Consider the following 20,028-nt stretch of genomic DNA (forward strand, 5'->3'; position numbering starts at 1 on the left):
CTCTGAAAGTAGTCCCTAATGTCATTTTTGAAGCACCTAATTTGGAGCTGAACTGCTTCCACCTTTAATAAGATACTAAATTAAACTAATATCTGCATTTAAACAGCACGATGTGGCCAAAAATTGCGAGTCCTTTCTATTATTCAGATGTCTTCTAGGTACAGTGAAGAGCCAGAAGAATGAACTGCTCCCCACAGAGCCACAGCCATTGAACCGCAGCTGATAAGCTGTAAGACTTCGCAGCGACGTCCTCTCTCCTTTGCTCCCCACAATACTCCGTTTTATTAGGGCACACAGTTTAAAACGGGGAGACGTCGAGCAGAGAGGGGAAAACGCCACAAACACATTGTTGGTCGGTTACACCCAAGGATGAAGTCATCCGTCAAAGGCGATCCAGCAGAGGCAGCGAAGTGGAGCAAAAAAAAAAAAAAAACACGATTCCCCTCAAACCAGTCTATCAGCAGAGACGCGCTTCTGGCCTTTATTTTACGGGAAGTCGCAGACGTGCGGCGCGTTGGCCAACTGCACACTGTTGCTACATTCCTGTTAACCCCGGCTGCAGCTCTGAAGAATGTGAACGAGCTCAGAGAGCATGGATTTAGGCCCTTGTGTGCGCTTGGCTTTAGTGCTGATGCTTCTGGGTTAACGTGGCCAGCCCTCGGCTGCGTTTAGAGTCAAGGTTTCTGCGTTTAGAGGGCAACTCGGCATCTTCGCCGAGTTGCCCTCTTTATGTTATAGGTGGACATTATTTAGATGTTAACAGCTTAGCAGGTGTATTTAGATATAAGCACAGCATTGTTTTTTATTGCTTTTAGCTCAAAGCAATAAAAGCCTTGAAAGTGAATCAGCTCAGTCGATTCTGAGCTCCAGCTTTTGTAAGTTCTGTCCTTTTGTGTTTGATTATAAAACATTTACAGTCTCTTCCTCAAAAATCTGGCTACCTTTCAATAAAATGGAACAATAATATCCTTGTAAGACCTCCAATCAGATTGAAAGGAGGAAATGTTGGATTTCGTAGGGTTAGGGTTTCACCTTTTGCAATCAGTGTCAGATGTTTGTATTTCTAGTATTTGCAAGAACAGATTTTTATTTTCACAAGCGTTTTTACTGAGGAGAATTTTGAGAACTTAACATTCTTAACATTAGAAATATTTCTAATGACAGACACAGATCAAGCTCATTTGGATCCATTGTTTTATGCTTTAAAACTTGAAATCGGGGTTAAGCGTCAAACATTTGAATGTATTTAGACTTGTTCTTATGGAACCACAGCACTGCAGTGCCTTCGTATGACATTTTGTTTTATTATTCTAATAAAACAAAATGCTCTCATGTTCGCTGTAAACACTAACCCAAGAGCTTTCAGAGGCACCGTCTTTTTACATTGTCTAATTAGACAGTCACATTGAAGCTCACAGGCTAAACTAGCAGAGCAGCTCCACCACATGCGAATGCCCCTTAGAGAAGAAAGTGAGATATAATAGAATAATAACGGACTGGATCATTTATTAATGCCACGCAGCTCCTTTGTTGATTGGGAGCCACACAGCGATTAACCGGTTTTTCTTTTTCTTTCTTTTTTTTTTTGTCCTGTAAATGCAGTTCCTGTGCCTGAAGAATATCCGGACGTTCCTGGTGGCGTGCAGCGACTCATTTGGAATGAAGAAGAGCGAACTGTTCGACGCCTTTGACCTTTTCGATGTCAGGAACTTTGGCAAGGTAAGGGAGGCACTTGCCGGCAGTCATACGGTGACATTTTGGCTTGGTTTTTGGTAAATGAAGGCTGCCTCCTTCCCCGCCGTGCACGCCAGCTGTCCCCAAAGATGCGCTGAATAAGACAAGCGAGCCTTTATGAGTGTGTGGAAGCAGAAAAGCAGCTTTAACATTACTAATAGGTAAAAGAGCTCTTCTCTTTTCACCACGTCATTCCAGATTTAAATTTACAGCGAAAGCGTTGATGTGTAAAAACATGCCAACTATTGATTTTATTAATTAATCAAAATTTTGGTTTTTGAAGATTTCATTTTTGGAAAATCTGGACTTTGTTTTTCCACCAATGCACTCTGAACTGCTGACATCAGTCCAGTTCAGAGTGATGCCACCATCTTGTTTTTACGGCTTCTATTTATTTGGGTTTTCATTTCAGGTCAACTCGGCATTACAATGAAATAAATATAAGGGTCAGGCTAAGATTCTTGTTTTAGAAATCTAAAATAAAGTCATGATGCCACATCGCCCTGAACCACCTTATATGCTTGTTTAGCAAACACCAGAATGGTATAATATCATAGCTATTCAGTTGTGGCATTCAGTGTTTCCTTCTTCTGCCGGTAGACACCGGCAGAGGCCGTGTCGCAGCGTTCTCCCCACACCTGAAATCTAATCCGAAAACTGAAAAAGCAACGGCGTGACCCAGCAGTTCAATCGCTTCCTCTCATTAAAGTGAAAATGCTCCAGCTTGCTGGCTTTACAAGGGTTTAAAAAGTGGGGCCTCTGGTTCATTACTTGTAAAAGGCTCTTATCCTTGATTTGCAGGGCTGAGAAAGTGTCTGTGGCTCTCCGACAGCCCTGGCGCTGGCCACAAGACGTTCCCCAGAGGTTTAATTAGAAATAGCAGCCTTTAGCTGACGATAGCATGCTACAGGCTTCTCCGATGCCGAGCTGAAGAGCTTTGGGTTCGTTTTGTAGCGTTATTTTTCATCAAAGCGATGCTGATTTCTTGTGTCTGCGTTTGAGACTGAAGTTTGAAGGAAGACAGGAAGTAGTTCTTGTCCGTTTGGATGTTGAACACGACGAATAAAAGACGCCGTCAGCCTGAGAGTGAATATTCAACTGCAAAAACTTTCGATAAGCTTTTTATATGGAAGCATTTTGGGTACTGGTTTTGGTGGAAATAAACAAAAACGTCGCAATGTCGTGGCTGGCTAACCATTAGCTAGCCACCAACATTTAGTTTGGAGATAATTGTCAGCAGTCCACTGCTAATGGACCGCAATTGTGTGCCGCTTGTTCAAAATCTAAAATACGCTTAGTCACCTAAACTGAACCGGCTAATTCTGTAGTGAAGAGAGATTTGATATTTATGAAACCTTCAGTCTATTTGTGAAGCACAAAATGGCAGAGATGTAGCTGCACTGCTAGAGAATTGATGTAACTCAAATATCAGAGCAAAGAACTTATAAAAAGGGCTCTATGTTCCCTGCACTTATAAAAATTCACACTCAAAGATGTGACAGGACTTCATGTGTCACAAAAATCCCCTTTTCCTTCCTCATGTTTATCCCCACCTAACCAACATGTTTGACTTGCGAATCAAAAGACTAGGCTTGCTACTTCAAATGCAGCCTATACTGGGTAAGTTAAGCAAGTTCCACCTGGGCAAAGTGATTTTGCCTGAAGCAACTAATTTCTCCTGTTAAAAGAAACAAATTTAGCTAAAGCGGCTGCATGACTTGCACATGCGTTAGTTGCTTTTGTGTCGCTGAACTTCCCCTTTTTTAGGGCAAATGTGCAAGTCAGGTGGCAACACTGTTCCAGCGAAAGGTTTATGAAAGACAGCAGCTTGTGTAAAGCAAGCCTGTGAAACCGTTGCATCCTTTTGTTGTCGGCAACAGCACTCGTTGGCCAACATTGTGAAACTGTGTCTGCTTTTCAACTTTTCAGCTTATCGGTTGGATCATGATGAGCAGAACCAGGTTTCCTCGGTGTGGAAGACTCACATTTTAGCCAATATCTAACACTAAACCTTTGGTTGGTGTAATTAACGAAGCGCTATTTTTATCAGTGGTTAATAATGTAAAATGAATAGACGGTTAAAAAAAAAAACAAACAATTCTTGAAGGAATAAAGATGTGAAATGAGAAAGGCTTTAGACACAGACAGCAGCACATTTTTTATTTTTTTTTATCTCCGTTGGCGCACACGGCTGAATAGGCAGCTGAGAGAATTAAGGCGTCTTTTTCTTAATTCAGTCATTTATAATTAAACCATTTTTTTGGACCTCTGGCAAGTTTCTTTCTGCGTTTTGCTGTGTTGCTGAGTGAGAATATGCAAATACGGATCTTTATCCTCGCTCTCGGGGAACAGAACAAACAGAAAGTTGCTTTTTATTGTTTTACTGTGTTTTGCTCCTTGTAATGTTTTAGTCTTTCTATGTTTTTCCATTTACATGCCTTTCCAAGTTTGGTTGCTTTGTTTTCGAGAAGATACTAGCTCGTCTCATGTTTTTTAATGCTTAATTTGAACAGAAAAATTCAAGCCTGCTAGCTTAGCCTAGCCGGAAAAACAATAGGTTGAGGTTTTCAGTGAGTGAACTATCTTCAGAAGGGTTTTGTGTAAATAGTGTGTTTATTTAGCTCATGTTACAGCTACAAACTGAATTGTGTTTTTCTGAATTTTTAACAGGCTGAGGAAAGCTAGCACATAACTGTGAAGCGGGAAATAAAAAAACCATTGCTATCAAAAACATCTTGCAGAGCATCATCGAGACATGGCCGTCCACATGAAATGACACGGAGAATATTAAGTGTACGACCCAAACTTCTGACCCAAATACAATTGAAAATCTATGGAAATACTTGAACATTTCAGTTCCTTGAAGTGCCTGTTAAAGACCTAAAATACTTTCAGTCTGTGGTGACAGTCAGCTATTGACTCAGGGTGGATGAATACAAATGCACACCACACAATTGTATGTCACTTCTTACTAAATTATGTGAGATTTTTCTTTAACAATGTGGTTTTCAGTGTCTCTGAGCCATTATACTCTGAACGATCAATTTTGAGTTTTGCACCGAACGGCAATTTCACTCAGCTGCTGCTGAGCACTTTGATGATTTGAAGTCAACACGTTGCCCAAAGTGAATGTAACATACCGAAATCATAGTGCCTGCTTGTTGGCAACGCTCGCTCGGCTGGTTCTGCACAGGCTAATGGAGAGAGGAGAGGAGCTGCCATTCGCCGTCACTCCTACTGCCATTCAGCGCCGTTTCCTCGGCTTTTTATTTTAAAAATAGCTGCCGGACTGCTCTTGAATAAAACATAATCAGCCCCTGTTTGTTTTTAGTGTTTGTTTTATGATCTTGATAGAGTCGGTTTGAGGAAATGCAATATGAGGAAACAACTGCTCTGTTGGCTTGAGTGGTGACTGCGACTGTTTAATCTTGGAGTTATGACTTTTTCAATTTAGTCGTTAGAACGGAGCAACAAAAAATAAAAAACGCGATTATTAATTAGGCTCAAAAAAAAAAGTCACTCCTAGGCAAATGTAGCAGCCTTGGAGTGTTTCTGAGGGAAACTGTAGCTGCATTACTCTGCTTTTGGAGAACATCAAAACAAACTGAGCAGGTCTAAACTGTTGCCTCAGTGCAAAACATCTGGTTTGGACATCTGTTTTGTAGGTACGTGAGGGGTTCTGGGTTCTTTAGGGAGAAGAGAGAATTGGCTTTCAGAAGCCATGCAGATTTAGACCCACGCTAATCCACACCTGGCAGAAAGAGGATGTGTGGGAGAACATCATACATGTGGTGCAGACTATTTAGATCCAATGAAAAGCCACATTATGGTATTATTATCAATGCATTTCTTAAGCCTGTGAAAGTATTTGGTGACAGAAGCACTTTAGATATTGCATATTAAAAGTGATCTGCTCTCCGAGTTTCTACATCTACACTGTCGCTGTTACGAGGATGGTGCTGGAAATTGTTCCTCTTTCCCGTTTTGTACTTTAGCCTTTTTGCTTGCATCACATCCTACTCTTTCAGTTACAAAATGACACTGTCTGCAGCTGCTTGTGAAGGATCAATCATGAATCAGTTTGTAACCATCAGGGGGATGTTTCAGAGCAACCACGTTTTAAATTAATGTTCATTAGAACAATGTTGAAAAGAGTTATCAGAAATATTATCAGTGGAAACAGGGTCTAATATTAAGCTTATGAAAAAATGTAATCATATATGTCTGGAACAGTTCTCAGTTATAGCTTTTCTTCAGCTATTTCAAGTTAAAGAATCCCTGGAAAAACCTTCGGCAAATCAATAAGCAAGAATAATCAAAACATGATTGGAGAACATCACAATATTTATTGCAAACATGTTAACAAAAGCAACAACGTCAAAGCCTCCACCATTTTTAAAATACTTGTGCTCCGACTATCTAACTGCTAGCCGCTAGTTCGTAGCTTGTTCTGACTAGCCAACTGCTAACCTCTAGTTCGTAGCTTGTTCTGACTAGCCAACTGCTAGCCGCTAGTTCGTAGCTTGTTCTGACTAGCCAACTGCTAGCCACTAGTTCGTAGCTTGTTCTGACTAGCCAACTGCTAGTTCGTAGCTTGTTCTGACTAGCCAACTGCTAGTTCGTAGCTTGTTCTGACTAGCTAAGTGCTAGCTGCTAGGTCATAGGCTTCTATTGCTGTTAATTCCCTCCTATTCAAAATGCATAATTCTGCCCTAGCAACGGTTATTCTTATACTATTTGTGAAAACACTAACAGGAAGTGTATTCAATGCTCTTTAAGGAAAAGTAAAATAGGACCACCTTAGATTTCGACCAGCATTGACACCGCTATATTGACTTTCAGATTCTTTAAAATAAATTTGGCTCAAAAAATACAATGGGCAAATGTGTTTTTAAATATTGTTAAATATTATCATGGCAGTGTTAAAATTGTAAACTGTAAACATTTCTTCATTGTGTCTTGGTGTGCAAGCTTGAATTGTGTCAGAAATGTAAAATCCATCCATGTGTTGTGACATCCAGTGAAAAATCCACTGCAGTCACATTTTCTGACAGTGAGTGACTAAGTGTCTCCATTCCCTTTTCCTGCAAAGTCCAGCTTGGTTTAAAATAGAACCAAAGTGCTGACATGAGCTGTCCATCCTCACTGTCATATGACGGACAGTTTTCCTGTTCTTAAGGAAAATAACTCGTCATTGTCAGATTTAAAGGTGAAGCAAACAACTCGAGCTTAAGGAGTGCTTTGACCACCTTTTGACAAAATTATGCTGTTGCCTGTGTATTTATGAGATAAATTAGACATATATTGACAGTTATTATCTTACTATCTTTATTGGCTTATTAGTAATCCAACTAACATGTAAAATCAAGTGAACAATAGATACAGGAGTAGTTCCAGACCACGCAGCAGCTTCCTTTAAAACCGCTCCACTCGTATGTTTGAAGAATGTAAACAATCTCCTGATAAGAATTTAGCGCGGCATGTCGTTTTGGCAGGGGGTCAGTCGACTCACGTACTTGTATCTGGATCAACACATGTGGATAGTTAAGTGGGAGTTTATTTAGATAGATATGTGCAGCGTCAAATGTTAAGATGAGTTTCTCTTTTCTTTCCTTTTCAAAGTGAGGGGTACAAAATGGTGTTTAGAGGAAAGCAGAAGTGAGAGGTTATTGATAGGTGCCTTCTTCCTCAGTCGACTGTGATAAATTTAAGTGGAAACTCACTAAAGGCTGATTCATCTGCTGCCTATCCACCCTGTTATTTCTCTCCCCACCCCTCTGTCTCTTTCCATTGTCCTTCAGCTGTGCTCTCTGCAGAGGATCTGTTTGGTCAGATATCATGTGTCTGCTATTTGCTAATGGATACTCTGAGCTCATCTTCACACCGTAGAGCTGAACTGCAGGAACAGTCTCCCACCCTGGACATTAAAAGGAACCCTTTAGAAAGCTGAATTCAGTATTACGTGTTCATATTGGCTGATCTTGGCCTTTTTATTTACAGAAGTAGGTCATCATCACAGCGACGGAGTAGATTAGCAGAGGAACCTTTACGGATTGGTGTGGGAGGTTCCACCATTTAACTTTGAAGGTGTCTTTGTCTCTTAAACCTGCAATTAAATTGCCAGACTTATGGAGTCATAACCCGCCTATAGCTGTCTTACTTAGAATGAGTTTTATGAAGCGTTACTTTTTGGATCTTATGGCTTTTTAGCCAAACACAACATCAGATGTTGGTGATGGATTCCCTACTTTCAATCAGGCTTTAGTTGCAGAAATACATGCAAAATAAAGTGTGTTTTCTAATTAAGGGCAAGTGAATGAATAGACAGTATGTGGGAGAACAAATGAAATCTACTATTGTATAGAGCAGAGGTTCCCAAACTGTGGGGCGCGCCCCCTGGGGGGAGCGCCGTGACATTGCATGGGGGGCGGGGGAAGCCGTCTGGATGAAAAAATAAACAAAAAAACATGAACGATGTCTGCGCTGGGTTTTTACCTTAGAATGGCCAACTCTCTGTTATTCCTGTGTCAATTTGATACAGTAGAGGCTTCCACACTTCTCATATCTGTTTTAACTTTTATCAGCAGTTAAAACTGTTTAATCCGTTGTTAACATGTGGTAACCTGTTTTTCCGAGCCGCCTTTAAACGCAACATGAGCGCTACGACGCTCGCGCTGGGTTTACGCCTCTGCGGCAGTGAAGGAGACCTGCTGCTGCTGGGCGGAGCTACGTAGGTTTGTGTTAGAATCATGGCAGCAAACCTGCAAAACGCAAAGAACTTTTCACAGTTTTTCCCTCCAAACTAACCGACTGAGTTGAGTAAAGCTGCTGGATGCAGGTAAGGTTAGCCAAATGATGACGAGCTGATATCAATACATCACCTTAAGCTTAACAAGTAGCCTGTAGGCTACCGATGTTGTTGTCTATGTCCAGCTACGTACATTAATTTTGCCCCCAAAAGAAGTCGACGCCCCCCCTCCCCAACACACGTCGTTCAACCAGACAGCTATTTGTAATCCATAGGGGGGGCCCAGAAAATGTTTGGAAACCACTGCACTAATGTATGAGGCTAAATGTGACATTTTATAAATCGCTGTATTGGTCACGGACTACAACCTGATATCAAGCAAGGCTGAGGCAGCAGTCACTTAAAACCAATGTTTTTGTTCAATTTTGAGAAAAGAATTGCAGTAAAATCAGAAGAAGTGTGGGGTGTTGTTGATTTTTTGTAAATTTTGCAGAGTTGTGAAAAACTGGAGGCACTTATTGATGCAATTTGGAGTCTGGAGGGCCACATAAAAAGCTACAGCGGGCCACATTTGGCCACCGGGCCTTGAGTTTGACGCATGTGGACTAAAGTGTTAGATTTATGACTCCAGTCACAAAACTCAGAGTTGCCATAGCCTAAATGACAGATGTTTGTGGTAACACCTGCAGCATGTATCGGGATCCTGTGATGGATTTTCAGTGTTTTCTAGTAGAAAGAGTTAACAGCAGTAAGTCTCTTTTTTTTAATTAGTGCTGCCATTGAGTAAACAGCACACTGGAGCTCTGACCCAGAGAGTCGTATGTTCTTATGTTAAAGGGTGAGTTTGATTTGTTTGCCAAGGATATTTGTGGACTGTGTCGCTAATAACAAATCATAATCTTTCAGTCTTTTCTGTAGCGTCATGATAACGACCACCGGTATGTTTCTCAAACAAAAACGAGTATCTAATAACTAATAACTAAGAAAATACAACAACAAAAAAATATATCTTTGACATCTTGTGCAAATCCTCTGACTTAAATTAAGAATCTAACATATTCCTGAACCACTTACATTCCACTATAAAGAAAATGTGTTGACCATTTATGCGTCATTTCTAACCAGAGTTTTCTTCAACAACAGAGACTCTGAAGATCCTTCAAAATATAAGCATTTCCTGTTTGATTCTTTCGACAGGTGAACTTTGATCAGCAACGCCTGTTTATATTTTAGGTCAGTAAACATTGTACCTTGTTCATTTTCAAATTAATGCTCAACTGTTAATTTGTTTAACATAGTTGAAATGGTTGTTCTGATATGTTAAATGTGCACGTGTTAAATTATGCTTCAGGGTGTAGATTTTTATCCAACGTCAATTCTGTGTATTGGGCCCAAAGGGTGATTTAATGAGAGAATATAGACGGACTAGAACCTGTAAAAAATGACTCGGCTTTAAATCTGTGCTGCGTCTTTGTTGTCGTAGAACAGCTTTGATTTGTGATGTTATTTCAGATGTCTCTAATAAGGAATCTCAACAGCCTGCTCGTTGCCTGATTTTTTTCTTCTTCTTCTAGAAGAGCACAGCAATGGTCATACATTTGAAATTCTTTATTTCGTGTCTTTGTCTGACTCGTCTGTGTCGCATCACTTAACCTCGGCTCCAATTTGCTTTGAATTCGGCTCAAAACTGTTTGCCAGAACTCGCTGCAAAGCCGCCGTGCTGAAAGCTCTGTGGATAATTCATGGGCTTCCAGTGGCTACGTGTCAGCTGCTCCCACTGGAAACACACTTAGGTTTGCCCATGTGTGAAGGCAAACACACGAGCATTAATGCACTGACCATGCACAATCACAGCTTGCTGACAATCACTCGGGGCTCTGGGCCTCCTGGCTCTGAGGTTGCTGGTCACAGAAATGGTTTTATCGCTCAAGTCATTTCAGAAAAGGGAAGAAATAGATTCAGATTATTGCTGTTTCAATCGTTTTCTATAGAGTAGATTATAGGTAGCTAAAAATGAACCAAAACTAAAATTAGTATCTTAAGCTAGAATTAGCAATTTAGCTAATTTTGACTTAAAAACTAAAGTTACTGAATGACATTTTCAACAGCTTTAAGATACAAAATGTACCCTGGATTCTCTATACATCAAAACAACTCAAAAGTGATTTAGCATTTGTTTTAAATTTTTTTGAAATAATAATCCTATTAAAAAATGTATAAAAAACAAAATGGACCCTTGTAAAGTGTTGTTTTTTTTCTGTGTTGTGTAATCTGTCTAGTCCAGTGGTTCTTAACCTGGGTTCGATTGAACCCCAGGGGTTCGATGAGTCAGTCTCAGGGGTTCGGCGGAGCCTCTGCCGCGGAGGTAAAGACACTTGTGTAAAGTCGTGATGACGCGCCGCTTTGTCATCACTTGCTGCAGAGGATCACGTTACATTGCTGAGCCAATCAGTGCTGCGGAGGAGCACTGATTGAAGGAGCTCCACTCTCAGCATGGATTTGAACTTCTGTCTTTAATTACTTCAGCAAAGCTCAACGTTTTTACCAAATTCTGTAGCTTTTAGTGTACTTCTAAATCTGCTCCTTTGTCGCATCTTTTCTGGCCTGCTACTTACTGCCTCTAGCGGCGAGGGGGCGGTAACACAACTAATATAATTGCATTACTAAATCAGAATACCGCAAAGTCTTTATTATTTATTATTAATTTTTCATTCTCTTAAGAATGTAGAGCTAATTACATGATCTAAACAAGACATTAAAGTGGTTCCAGTTTCTCTCGAAGGCCAACCTGTTGAAACTGTGGCAGATTTTAAATACCTTGGGTCGTTCCTGGACAGTCAGCTCAACTTTGCTGAAAACACTGACTATATTTTGAAGAACTGTTCTCAGAGACTCTACCTTTTAAGAAGACTTGGTGATCTTGGGGTGACCCAACTAAAGTCTAGTTGGGTCACCCCTATGTTTTGAATTTGAGGGGGGAAAAAAATCATATTTTATTTATCACTGCAGAAGGGTTCAGTGAATGCGCATATGAAACTGGTGGGTTCGGTACCTCAAAAAAGGTTAAGAACCACTGGTCTATACCCAAGGATTGCCCAATTCTCCAGTCAATCCAAATACTGACCACTTTTTAATTTTCTGCAATAAACACATAGTTATTTTCTCTTCAGTGCTCAAATGCATTTTTCTTTTTCGAAACCTGTGGAAGAACTGCATCTAAAACCAGCTTAACGACCCACTACCAGCCGAACTACTGCACGCTTAGCAAAACGGTTTAACTGAAGTCACTTCTTGCAAAGTCTTTGCCGTGTTCACATTTCATAANTTTTTTGAAATAATAATCCTATTAAAAAATGTATAAAAAACAAAATGGACCCTTGTAAAGTGTTGTTTTTTTTCTGTGTTGTGTAATCTGTCTAGTCCAGTGGTTCTTAACCTGGGTTCGATTGAACCCCAGGGGTTCGATGAGTCAGTCTCAGGGGTTCGGCGGAGCCTCTGCCGCGGAGGTAAAGACACTTGTGTAAAGTCGTGATGACGCGCCGCTTTGTCATCACTTGCTGCAGAGGATCACGTTACATTGCTGAGCCAATCAGTGCTGCGGAGGAGCACTGATTGAAGGAGCTCCACTCTCAGCATGGATTTGAACTTCTGTCTTTAATTACTTCAGCAAAGCTCACAGTTTTTACCAAATTCTGTAGCTTTTAGTGTACTTCTAAATCTGCTCCTTTGTCGCATCTTTTCTGGCCTGCTACTTACTGCCTCTAGCGGCGAGGGGGCGGTAACACAACTAATATAATTGCATTACTAAATCAGAATACCGCAAAGTCTTTATTATTTATTATTAATTTTTCATTCTCTTAAGAATGTAGAGCTAATTACATGATCTAAACAAGACATTAAAGTGGTTCCAGTTTCTCTCGAAGGCCAACCTGTTGAAACTGTGGCAGATTTTAAATACCTTGGGTCGTTCCTGGACAGTCAGCTCAACTTTGCTGAAAACACTGACTATATTTTGAAGAACTGTTCTCAGAGACTCTACCTTTTAAGAAGACTTGGTGATCTTGGGGTGACCCAACTAAACTCTAGTTGGGTCACCCCTATGTCTTGAATTTGAGGGGGGAAAAAAATCATATTTTATTTATCACTACAGAAGGGTTCAGTGAATGCGCATATGAAACTGGTGGGTTCGGTACCTCAAAAAAGGTTAAGAACCACTGGTCTATACCCAAGGATTGCCCAATTCTCCAGTCAATCCAAATACTCACCACTTTTTAATTTTCTGCAATAAACACGTAGTTATTTTCTCTTCATACCAGTTTAACACAGAAACATAACCTTAAAACATGCATCTATTAATCTATGAATTTTGCGTACTGTTGAACAAAACATCAGTTCCAAAGGCATGCTTTTTTCCCCTCTATTCCTCGAGAAAATGAACCAGTTGACTTGTACTGGTTTGTAAATGGTAATTGCTAAAGTCAGTGCTCAAATGCTTTTTTCTTTTTCGAAACCTGTGGAAGAACTACATCTAAAACCAGCTTAACGACCCACTACCAGCCGAACTACTGCACGCTTAGCAAAACGGTTTAACTGAAGTCACTTCTTGCAAAGTCTTTGCCGTGTTCACATTTCATAAGCATTCAAATAAATGCGTGAACTGATCTCAACTGGTGTAAAGGCAGCGGTGTGAAGGGAGTCATGTAGGAATTGGAAAAAACAAAACAAAAATAACCTCCATTTTCCTTCATACAGTTCTCACACAAAGGTAAAAAAAAAAGAAAAGAAAAGAAAAAACCTCTTCTCACAGCATATTTTGCAACATTCAAAATGCCACATTCATGTCTTTAGCAAAAACATGGATATAAGAGGTTTCTCCATGTGTTTGTGCTGTTTTCTGTTGTGAGTGTGTGTAGAAGGGACTCTCATGGGGACTGACTCATCTCCAGATTCAGCAGCAGGAAACAGGAAGAGGAAACAGTCACATCAACATCACACCGGTTGTTCTCTGTCTGAAAATTCAAATATTATTTAATGTGTAACGGGAGAATAAAAGGTGCATTCATGTTGTAAGAAAAAAAAACTGTATTCCCAGTGGATCTTAAACTTTTATACACGAGGCCAAAAAACCTGGCTCTTCCTATGTTCTGTGTAGATATTTTGTGGGCATGTAAGGCCAAAACAATTGAACTTCCACGCCGTCCTCTTGGTTCCTGTTACTGGTCACGGGGATCGGGAAGTTGAAGTATAATGCGTAAATGTGTCAAAGTTTAAGACCCCAGGAAAAAAAAAAGAAGAATCCTGTGCTGCCTGGGAAATCGTTATAAAGGAAGTTTTTTTTTTTGTTCCAGCTTTACTTCATACCAGCTGAAAATCAGTTTCTCAAAAAGTTAGAAAATAAACAAACAAATAAACACCACATCTATAGAAAGGTGGGAAGTTTTTCATACCAACCAAACCACAAATGGGCCCGTGATTGTTATCAAGGTTTTCTGAAGTTTTCAATCTGGCCAAAATTTGATATATATATATACATATATTTTAAAAAAGCTCATGGTTTAAATGTTTTTAATAAAACTCAAGCAAAAGCTCCAGTACCACTGGTGTTTTTTGTTTTGGGTGTCTGTAATGAAGTTTCCCTTTTCCAGGCCTGTTGTCCTGCTGGCTATAAAAAGGCTGAAACACGTTTCCTTCACTCAATAAGATAACTGGAATTATCTGAAGTACGGAGGACTCCTACTTCACTACGATTCACTATTCTAGTTGCAGATTTTTCGGAGAGTGACTCCAAATTATTCCTGAAAAATCCTTTGGTAGATTTTTTTTTTATTGCAGTATAAAATATAAAATATTTGAAAAAAAAAAAAATGCAGCTTGGGAAGCTGAAATCCCTATAGCCACAAAGTTATTTGACATGCTATTGGTTGGCATTTGCAAGTCACAGAAGCTGCATGGAGACATTAGCTTCTGCTATGGTACAACGTGGGTTTAATAGGTGTATATTCCTACATATTTAAGGGGCAGCATTATGTGTTTTCCAGGCATGTAGTGCCGTTTTATAGCACAATGAAGTAACTATGTTAACTCCAGTTGTTCTAAAAATGCTGTGTATATCAAATATGACTTAAAAGAAATTTGATTTAGAAATTTAACGAACTCTGTCTCTTTAAAAACTCCTGCTCTCTCTGAAACTCCGCTTCCAGGAAATCATCACATTGCTCCTCTTGCTAATTTAAAAAGAAATATCGTGCATCGTCCCCTGTTTGTCGCATTACAGGTTGAATTTCGGTGTCAGCCTTTTTTTCCCAGAGGCTAGTAGTAATAATTAAATTCAGCGAAAATGTAGCATTAAGAAAACATTCACTAAGGCTCATTTTTCCACACTCAAACATGTCTGGCTTGGACCAGATACCTGGCATAATGACATTGAATGTCGACAGAGGAAGGATGGTTTGAGGGTCCCGATTGAGGTGCCAACACACCTGCAGAGCACTCTGGGATTTTTCAGTATTATTAGTGATGCATGTGTGCTGCCTAGCAGCAGGCCGGCTACAGTCAGAATGATCTTGTGAGCCAAATATAATTACACTGCAGGGCCAAATTTGGCCTGGATTTGACACATATGCACTACAATACTGCAGTCACAGGTTTTCCTAATATCATTCCAACTATTCCAGAGAAGTGTATTTACCCGGGAAGTGGTTAACCATCAACAATTAGCCTTTAGATATATAAATATAAAGGCAGGGTGTTTGAGTGACTTGGCTCAGATCAATTCTGTGAATTTAAATGGCACTAGTGAGTGTGAACTGGAGAGCTTATGAACAACCGTCGTTAAGATCAAAGACCAGAAAGACTGATGTGCAAGCCTTCGAACGAACCATCTCAATATTCACTGTCCTACTTTCTGAGAGCTTTACCCCCCCTCCAGCTTCTATAAATGTGGAACTATATGGGCAAAGACCCGCATCTCCTTGCAGATGCACGGAAACACAGCGACGCAGTTGCTCTCCGTTTAAAAAAAAAAGAAGATCTGGTTCAACCAAAACTTTCATAGCGAGCCAAAGCGTATGCCGTTTGATTTAGATAAAAGGCAGTGAGTTATCTGAGCTGCTGGATTCGATGCCCGTTCACCTGTGCTGATTTAAAAGAGGGAACATTTGTGTGTGTGTGAATGCTGACGCTCACCTGAAGTGCCGGATTGCTTCTTTGCCAGAAATGTAAATGCTGCTAGATTAAGGGAAAAAATCATAAGTAAAAACAGCTTGGGCATTTCTTTTTTTCCATTTTCTGCTTCTTTCCTTTCCCTCACGCATCTCACAGCTACCGTCTGGGTAACCTCATGAATGACATGTGCAAACACATTTTGTGCGGCTCCTCTCTCCTGTCTGGTACTGACTAAGCAGAACAGAAAGAGGGAGAAAAGCGCCTCTGGCAGGGAACCAAGACTTCCCTTCTTCTGGCTCCCAATGGTGACTGCTTGTCCAGAGCGTCACTCCGATCGCGGAGCGATCCAAAACGTTCCTAATTTTAGTCTTAAGTTGGTAGTTCAACTGAAGAATGTTAAGCACTGCGAGTTGAGAGGCTTACTTGATGGGGAAAGTTATAGTTGTACTTAAACGTTAGATTAATAAAATTGAACCCTCACCCAACCATCCAACTTTCATGCAGCATGAAGATTTATATGCAGATGTCATACCGCGTGAATCATTGTTTGTTAAAATGGCGGTCAGAACAGCTCTGACCTGTCGAATGTTCAGGAGATTTGGTGCTAAGTGTTTTGACATTTGTTGCAGGAATGTTCAACACAGATTGTTGGATCCTTTTTGGTTTGTCGGGATTCGTCTTCTGTTGATGCAGCTTCTTGCATTCTCAGTATTTCATCTTCAGACAGTTTTTTTTTTTCCCATCTGTTGCGGTAGAATTCAGGCGCAGGCCATAGAAACCTAACATTTTTGCTGCTTTGTAAAAGTGTAAAACTGTGTAACACGATTTAGACGGTTTAATTTAAAAAGTGAAACACCAACTTAACGTATCCTTGGCATGGAAGATAGTTAAAGGTCAAATATGAAATTGTGCAGGTTATGAGACACAATTAAAAGTGCTATTCACCAAAAGTCACTGCTTTGCATGGTGCAGTAATAAATATTTTTTGTTGATTGCTGGAAGGATTTAAAATTCAGAACAGCTCCGCAAAGACAATGTCTAGAATTTCACTGAAAAGTTTTAACTGCAGGACCAACTTTTAGTCGATGCTGTTACCATGGTAACCATTGTTACCATTGATGACCCCTGCCCCTGTCATCTGATTGGCCTCCCCAGTGGCCCCATCTGATGATTGACATGTAACAGCACCAGGTCATTCCTGTACATTATTTGGAATCATTCTAAGCCAACTTAATATCTAAAGAAGAAAAATAATAATAAATAATACATATATGAAAAGAAAATGTATATAACTTTATATAAGTCCATGTGATGACATATATAAATAGATTTATATCAGACACGACACCAGCCTCCTTTATACTTGTACTCATAAAAACAAGCTGAAATTGTTCTCCTGGATGTTTCAGTTGTGCTGCGCTGTGTTGCTACTCACACTTCATACCTGGTGGTGATGGTAAAACACCAATAAGTTATTTACTGATCCTCTAAAAAAAAAAAAAAAATCGTTGTCCGTCAAAGAAAAAAATCATTTTATTTCCAATTTGTAGTCATCAAACGAAGCATTTAGTATTTCTCTGCGAGAACGTTTTTGAAATCAGGTAACATTTCACCAAATGACGTGATTAGAAGACGGCAGAAGTCTGATCGTTTCCTGATCCCGCATCACTTCTCTCGGCCTGCGGGAGAAAAACCCCGCAGAAGCGGATCAGCTGCGCTGGACGCTCCAAAGCCTCTGGTCCGTTAAAGCGTCCAGATCAGAGGTGATACTCTGATCGATATGGTTCGTAGTATGGTTAATAATGAGCTCCACGACGTTCTCTGTGCGTAAAGTTGAAACTGCCTGCACACCAAGTGGTCAGCTGCGCTTTATTACAGTCTGGACACGAAACCAGCGGACTGCTCTCTGTTCTTATCAAGACGAGGCTGAGGAGGGAATCTGACATACTCAGTTAAGTTTTTACTGGTTTTGTTTTGAAAACACCATTAACGTGAGCAGCGTAACTATATATTGTATATTTGTCGATTGTCATCTCATGTGTGATTAATTGGAGCGTAACGGTGGAGCATTTATGCGCATTTATTGCCCTGTGCACTGCGCTTGTTTCTGACTAACGGACTTCAGCGCTTTCATTTCTGTCCTCCCTCACCAGTCAGCTGCTATTCCTCTATTTAAACTACAATAAGTAAATCAACACAACTAGATCACACATTCTCTTAAGTGTTTCTCTGTGTGCTGCAAACTCATTAAAAGCCTGAGCCACCATCAGGCAAATAATTCTGGTCCGACAGGTAACTATTTTTACCTGTCAAATTTCCTGTCAAAACATATTAACATAGACTATTTAGCCGCATTTTTATGCGATTTACTTAATATTCACCTAATTGAATCCAGATCCCATCACACATAAAGCAGATAAATGTACCTAACTTCTTCTCTGTAATGACACAAACCACTGACTGTGGCTCCAATAACTTATAATAAATTAAATGAAATTACCAGCACTAAACCCGCTGGGGTCTGAACGCACAGGCTCACAAATTCTTCCTGGTCGCATCTGCAGAGAAATCCGCGCTGGTTCATCTGTCAGTTGGATCTGTCTGAACCAAACCGAACAACTGAACTCTGCGAGTTTTTTTTTTTTTCTACCCTGTGCGCGGTTCGGCCGTGCGTTTTTTCCAAGGATTTTTTTTCTTTTTCTTTTTTTTCTTTTTCTTTTTTTCATGGTTTCGCTTCTCCAAAACGGACAGATGTTATGTCTGCCGCGCTTCTGAGCATCGCTCACCTTCTGGGTGCGGGAGGGTAACATCTTCACCTCCTTTTGTTAAAACTGCAGGGCGAGTTAAGCTTAATACTTTGCATTCTCTTTAGTTTTCTCTGTTCTGTACTGGAGGCTGGAGTTAAAGGCGCCATTTCAACTAAAGGTTTGCAATGAGCTTCCTAACCAAGGTGTCCTGTCCATAACTCTTCAACACGCTGTGAGCTCCCGGTGAGAAAGACGCATTTAATTCAGTGTCCATGAGATGATATTTAGAGAGGATTTTTTTAATTGATTGATTTTAGTTGCCTCTGGGATGAACTCTTTGCATAAAGTCTATAATGTCTGCCCATGTGCAACAGTCAGGGGTATTAATTATAGCCTGTCAAATGACGGAGGGGCTTAAAAATGTCCAAGATTTATATATATATATATAATTTTCTTGTATTTTCTTTATTTCTCTTGTAATAAAGTAAATCCACTTCAGTTTATTTATAGCATATTTTCTTATCTTACTTGATAAAAATAGGATTTGTTTAATAAGGTTGGGCTTGTGTGAAGCTGTAATGACTAGTTCAGTTGTTTTGTACCATGGAAAGTGTTGGTTTTTTTAAAAATTGGCTCAAGACCTGTTAAGAACCAGACACAAGACCAATGAGGTTTTTATGCCTTCCTTTTCAAATGGAGAGATCCACAACCTCTAACCCGCTCGGGATCAAAGATTGGTGAGCTCTGCTCAACTCTGGTTGGGAATTTTATGATGACCTTCTTCAGTGAAACAATGCTGAGATAACAGAACAGATGGACCCCTTGAGTGGGAGATTACATCATAAATAAAGAAAGAACCTTAAAGAATAACTGGTCAGAGCCAGTTGGGTAACTGAACACATTTAGATAAAACACTCAAATAAATTGATAAAAACAATGATTAGTTTTACCCAACAGAAAGCAGTCAGCAAGCTATTGTTTTGGAGAACAGCCTTACCTCAGTTACCAAACAACCCAGTGATCATGGATTAGTGGGTCTTTCATTTATGACAAACGTCAACCTCACAAAAACTTAAAGGTGTTTAAGAAAATAGAGAAATTTAAAATCAGTTTTGTAACGTCTTGTTGCAAAAATAATTATGCTTCACAAACCTTATAGGGCCTTTTAGTCTAGATCTATCTCTCTCTCTGGACAACTTTTTATTTTCTCTTCTCAGGATGAAAAAAAAAGATAAAAATTTGCCGTACAAACAGTGCTCAGAAAAGTTCTCCGCGTTCCTCTCTGTGGTTTAAACATCAGAGCTAAGCCACAGCGCTTTGATCCCGCTTTTGGACGACTTTGTAAGGTGAATCTTTCGACATCGCGGATCGCCTGTGGTCAGTTTCCTCTTCCAGATGGGCGAGCCGTGCCGCTCAGATGGAGCTGTGCGTAAGCGTCTGCGTGTGTATTCGGTCCTGTCTCTCCCTCCCCCCTCGGTTTCCCTAAGGCACCTGCTGTTTTGATCAGAAGAAGGGCTAATGAGTGAGTTTTTATTTTCAACAAGTGCAGTTCCTGTCTGATGCTTTTTAGGCAAAACGTTCTCGTAAATTCTTTTGATGAGGTGCCCGGGGTCCCTGAGCTTTAAGCAGCGCCGT

The 20,028-nt window shown here is 40.1% G+C and overlaps 1 protein-coding gene and 1 long non-coding RNA gene across 4 annotated transcripts in view; one reads left to right on the plus strand and one right to left on the minus strand.

Annotated features, from left to right (window-relative positions):
* Positions 1-20,028, plus strand: part of vav3 (vav guanine nucleotide exchange factor 3) — a 104,902-nt gene that overhangs the window by 17,641 nt on the left and 67,233 nt on the right. For all 3 annotated transcript variants that reach the window (XM_016678905.1, XM_007566589.2, XM_007566590.2), the window contains exon 2: positions 1,603-1,719. In XM_016678905.1, the coding sequence (XP_016534391.1) occupies positions 1,603-1,719 (117 nt within the window). The remainder of the gene's footprint in view (positions 1-1,602; positions 1,720-20,028) is intronic.
* LOC107837963 (uncharacterized) lies at positions 1,410-18,088 on the minus strand. Its single transcript, XR_001664017.1, has 3 exons — positions 17,082-18,088; positions 9,699-9,700; positions 1,410-1,424 (listed from the first exon to the last, which is right to left on the minus strand). It is a non-coding gene; the product is annotated as an uncharacterized LOC107837963 (long non-coding RNA).

This window comes from Poecilia formosa, unplaced genomic scaffold (assembly GCF_000485575.1).
Source record: "Poecilia formosa unplaced genomic scaffold, Poecilia_formosa-5.1.2 Scaffold193, whole genome shotgun sequence".
Lineage (NCBI taxonomy): Eukaryota > Metazoa > Chordata > Actinopteri > Cyprinodontiformes > Poeciliidae > Poecilia > Poecilia formosa.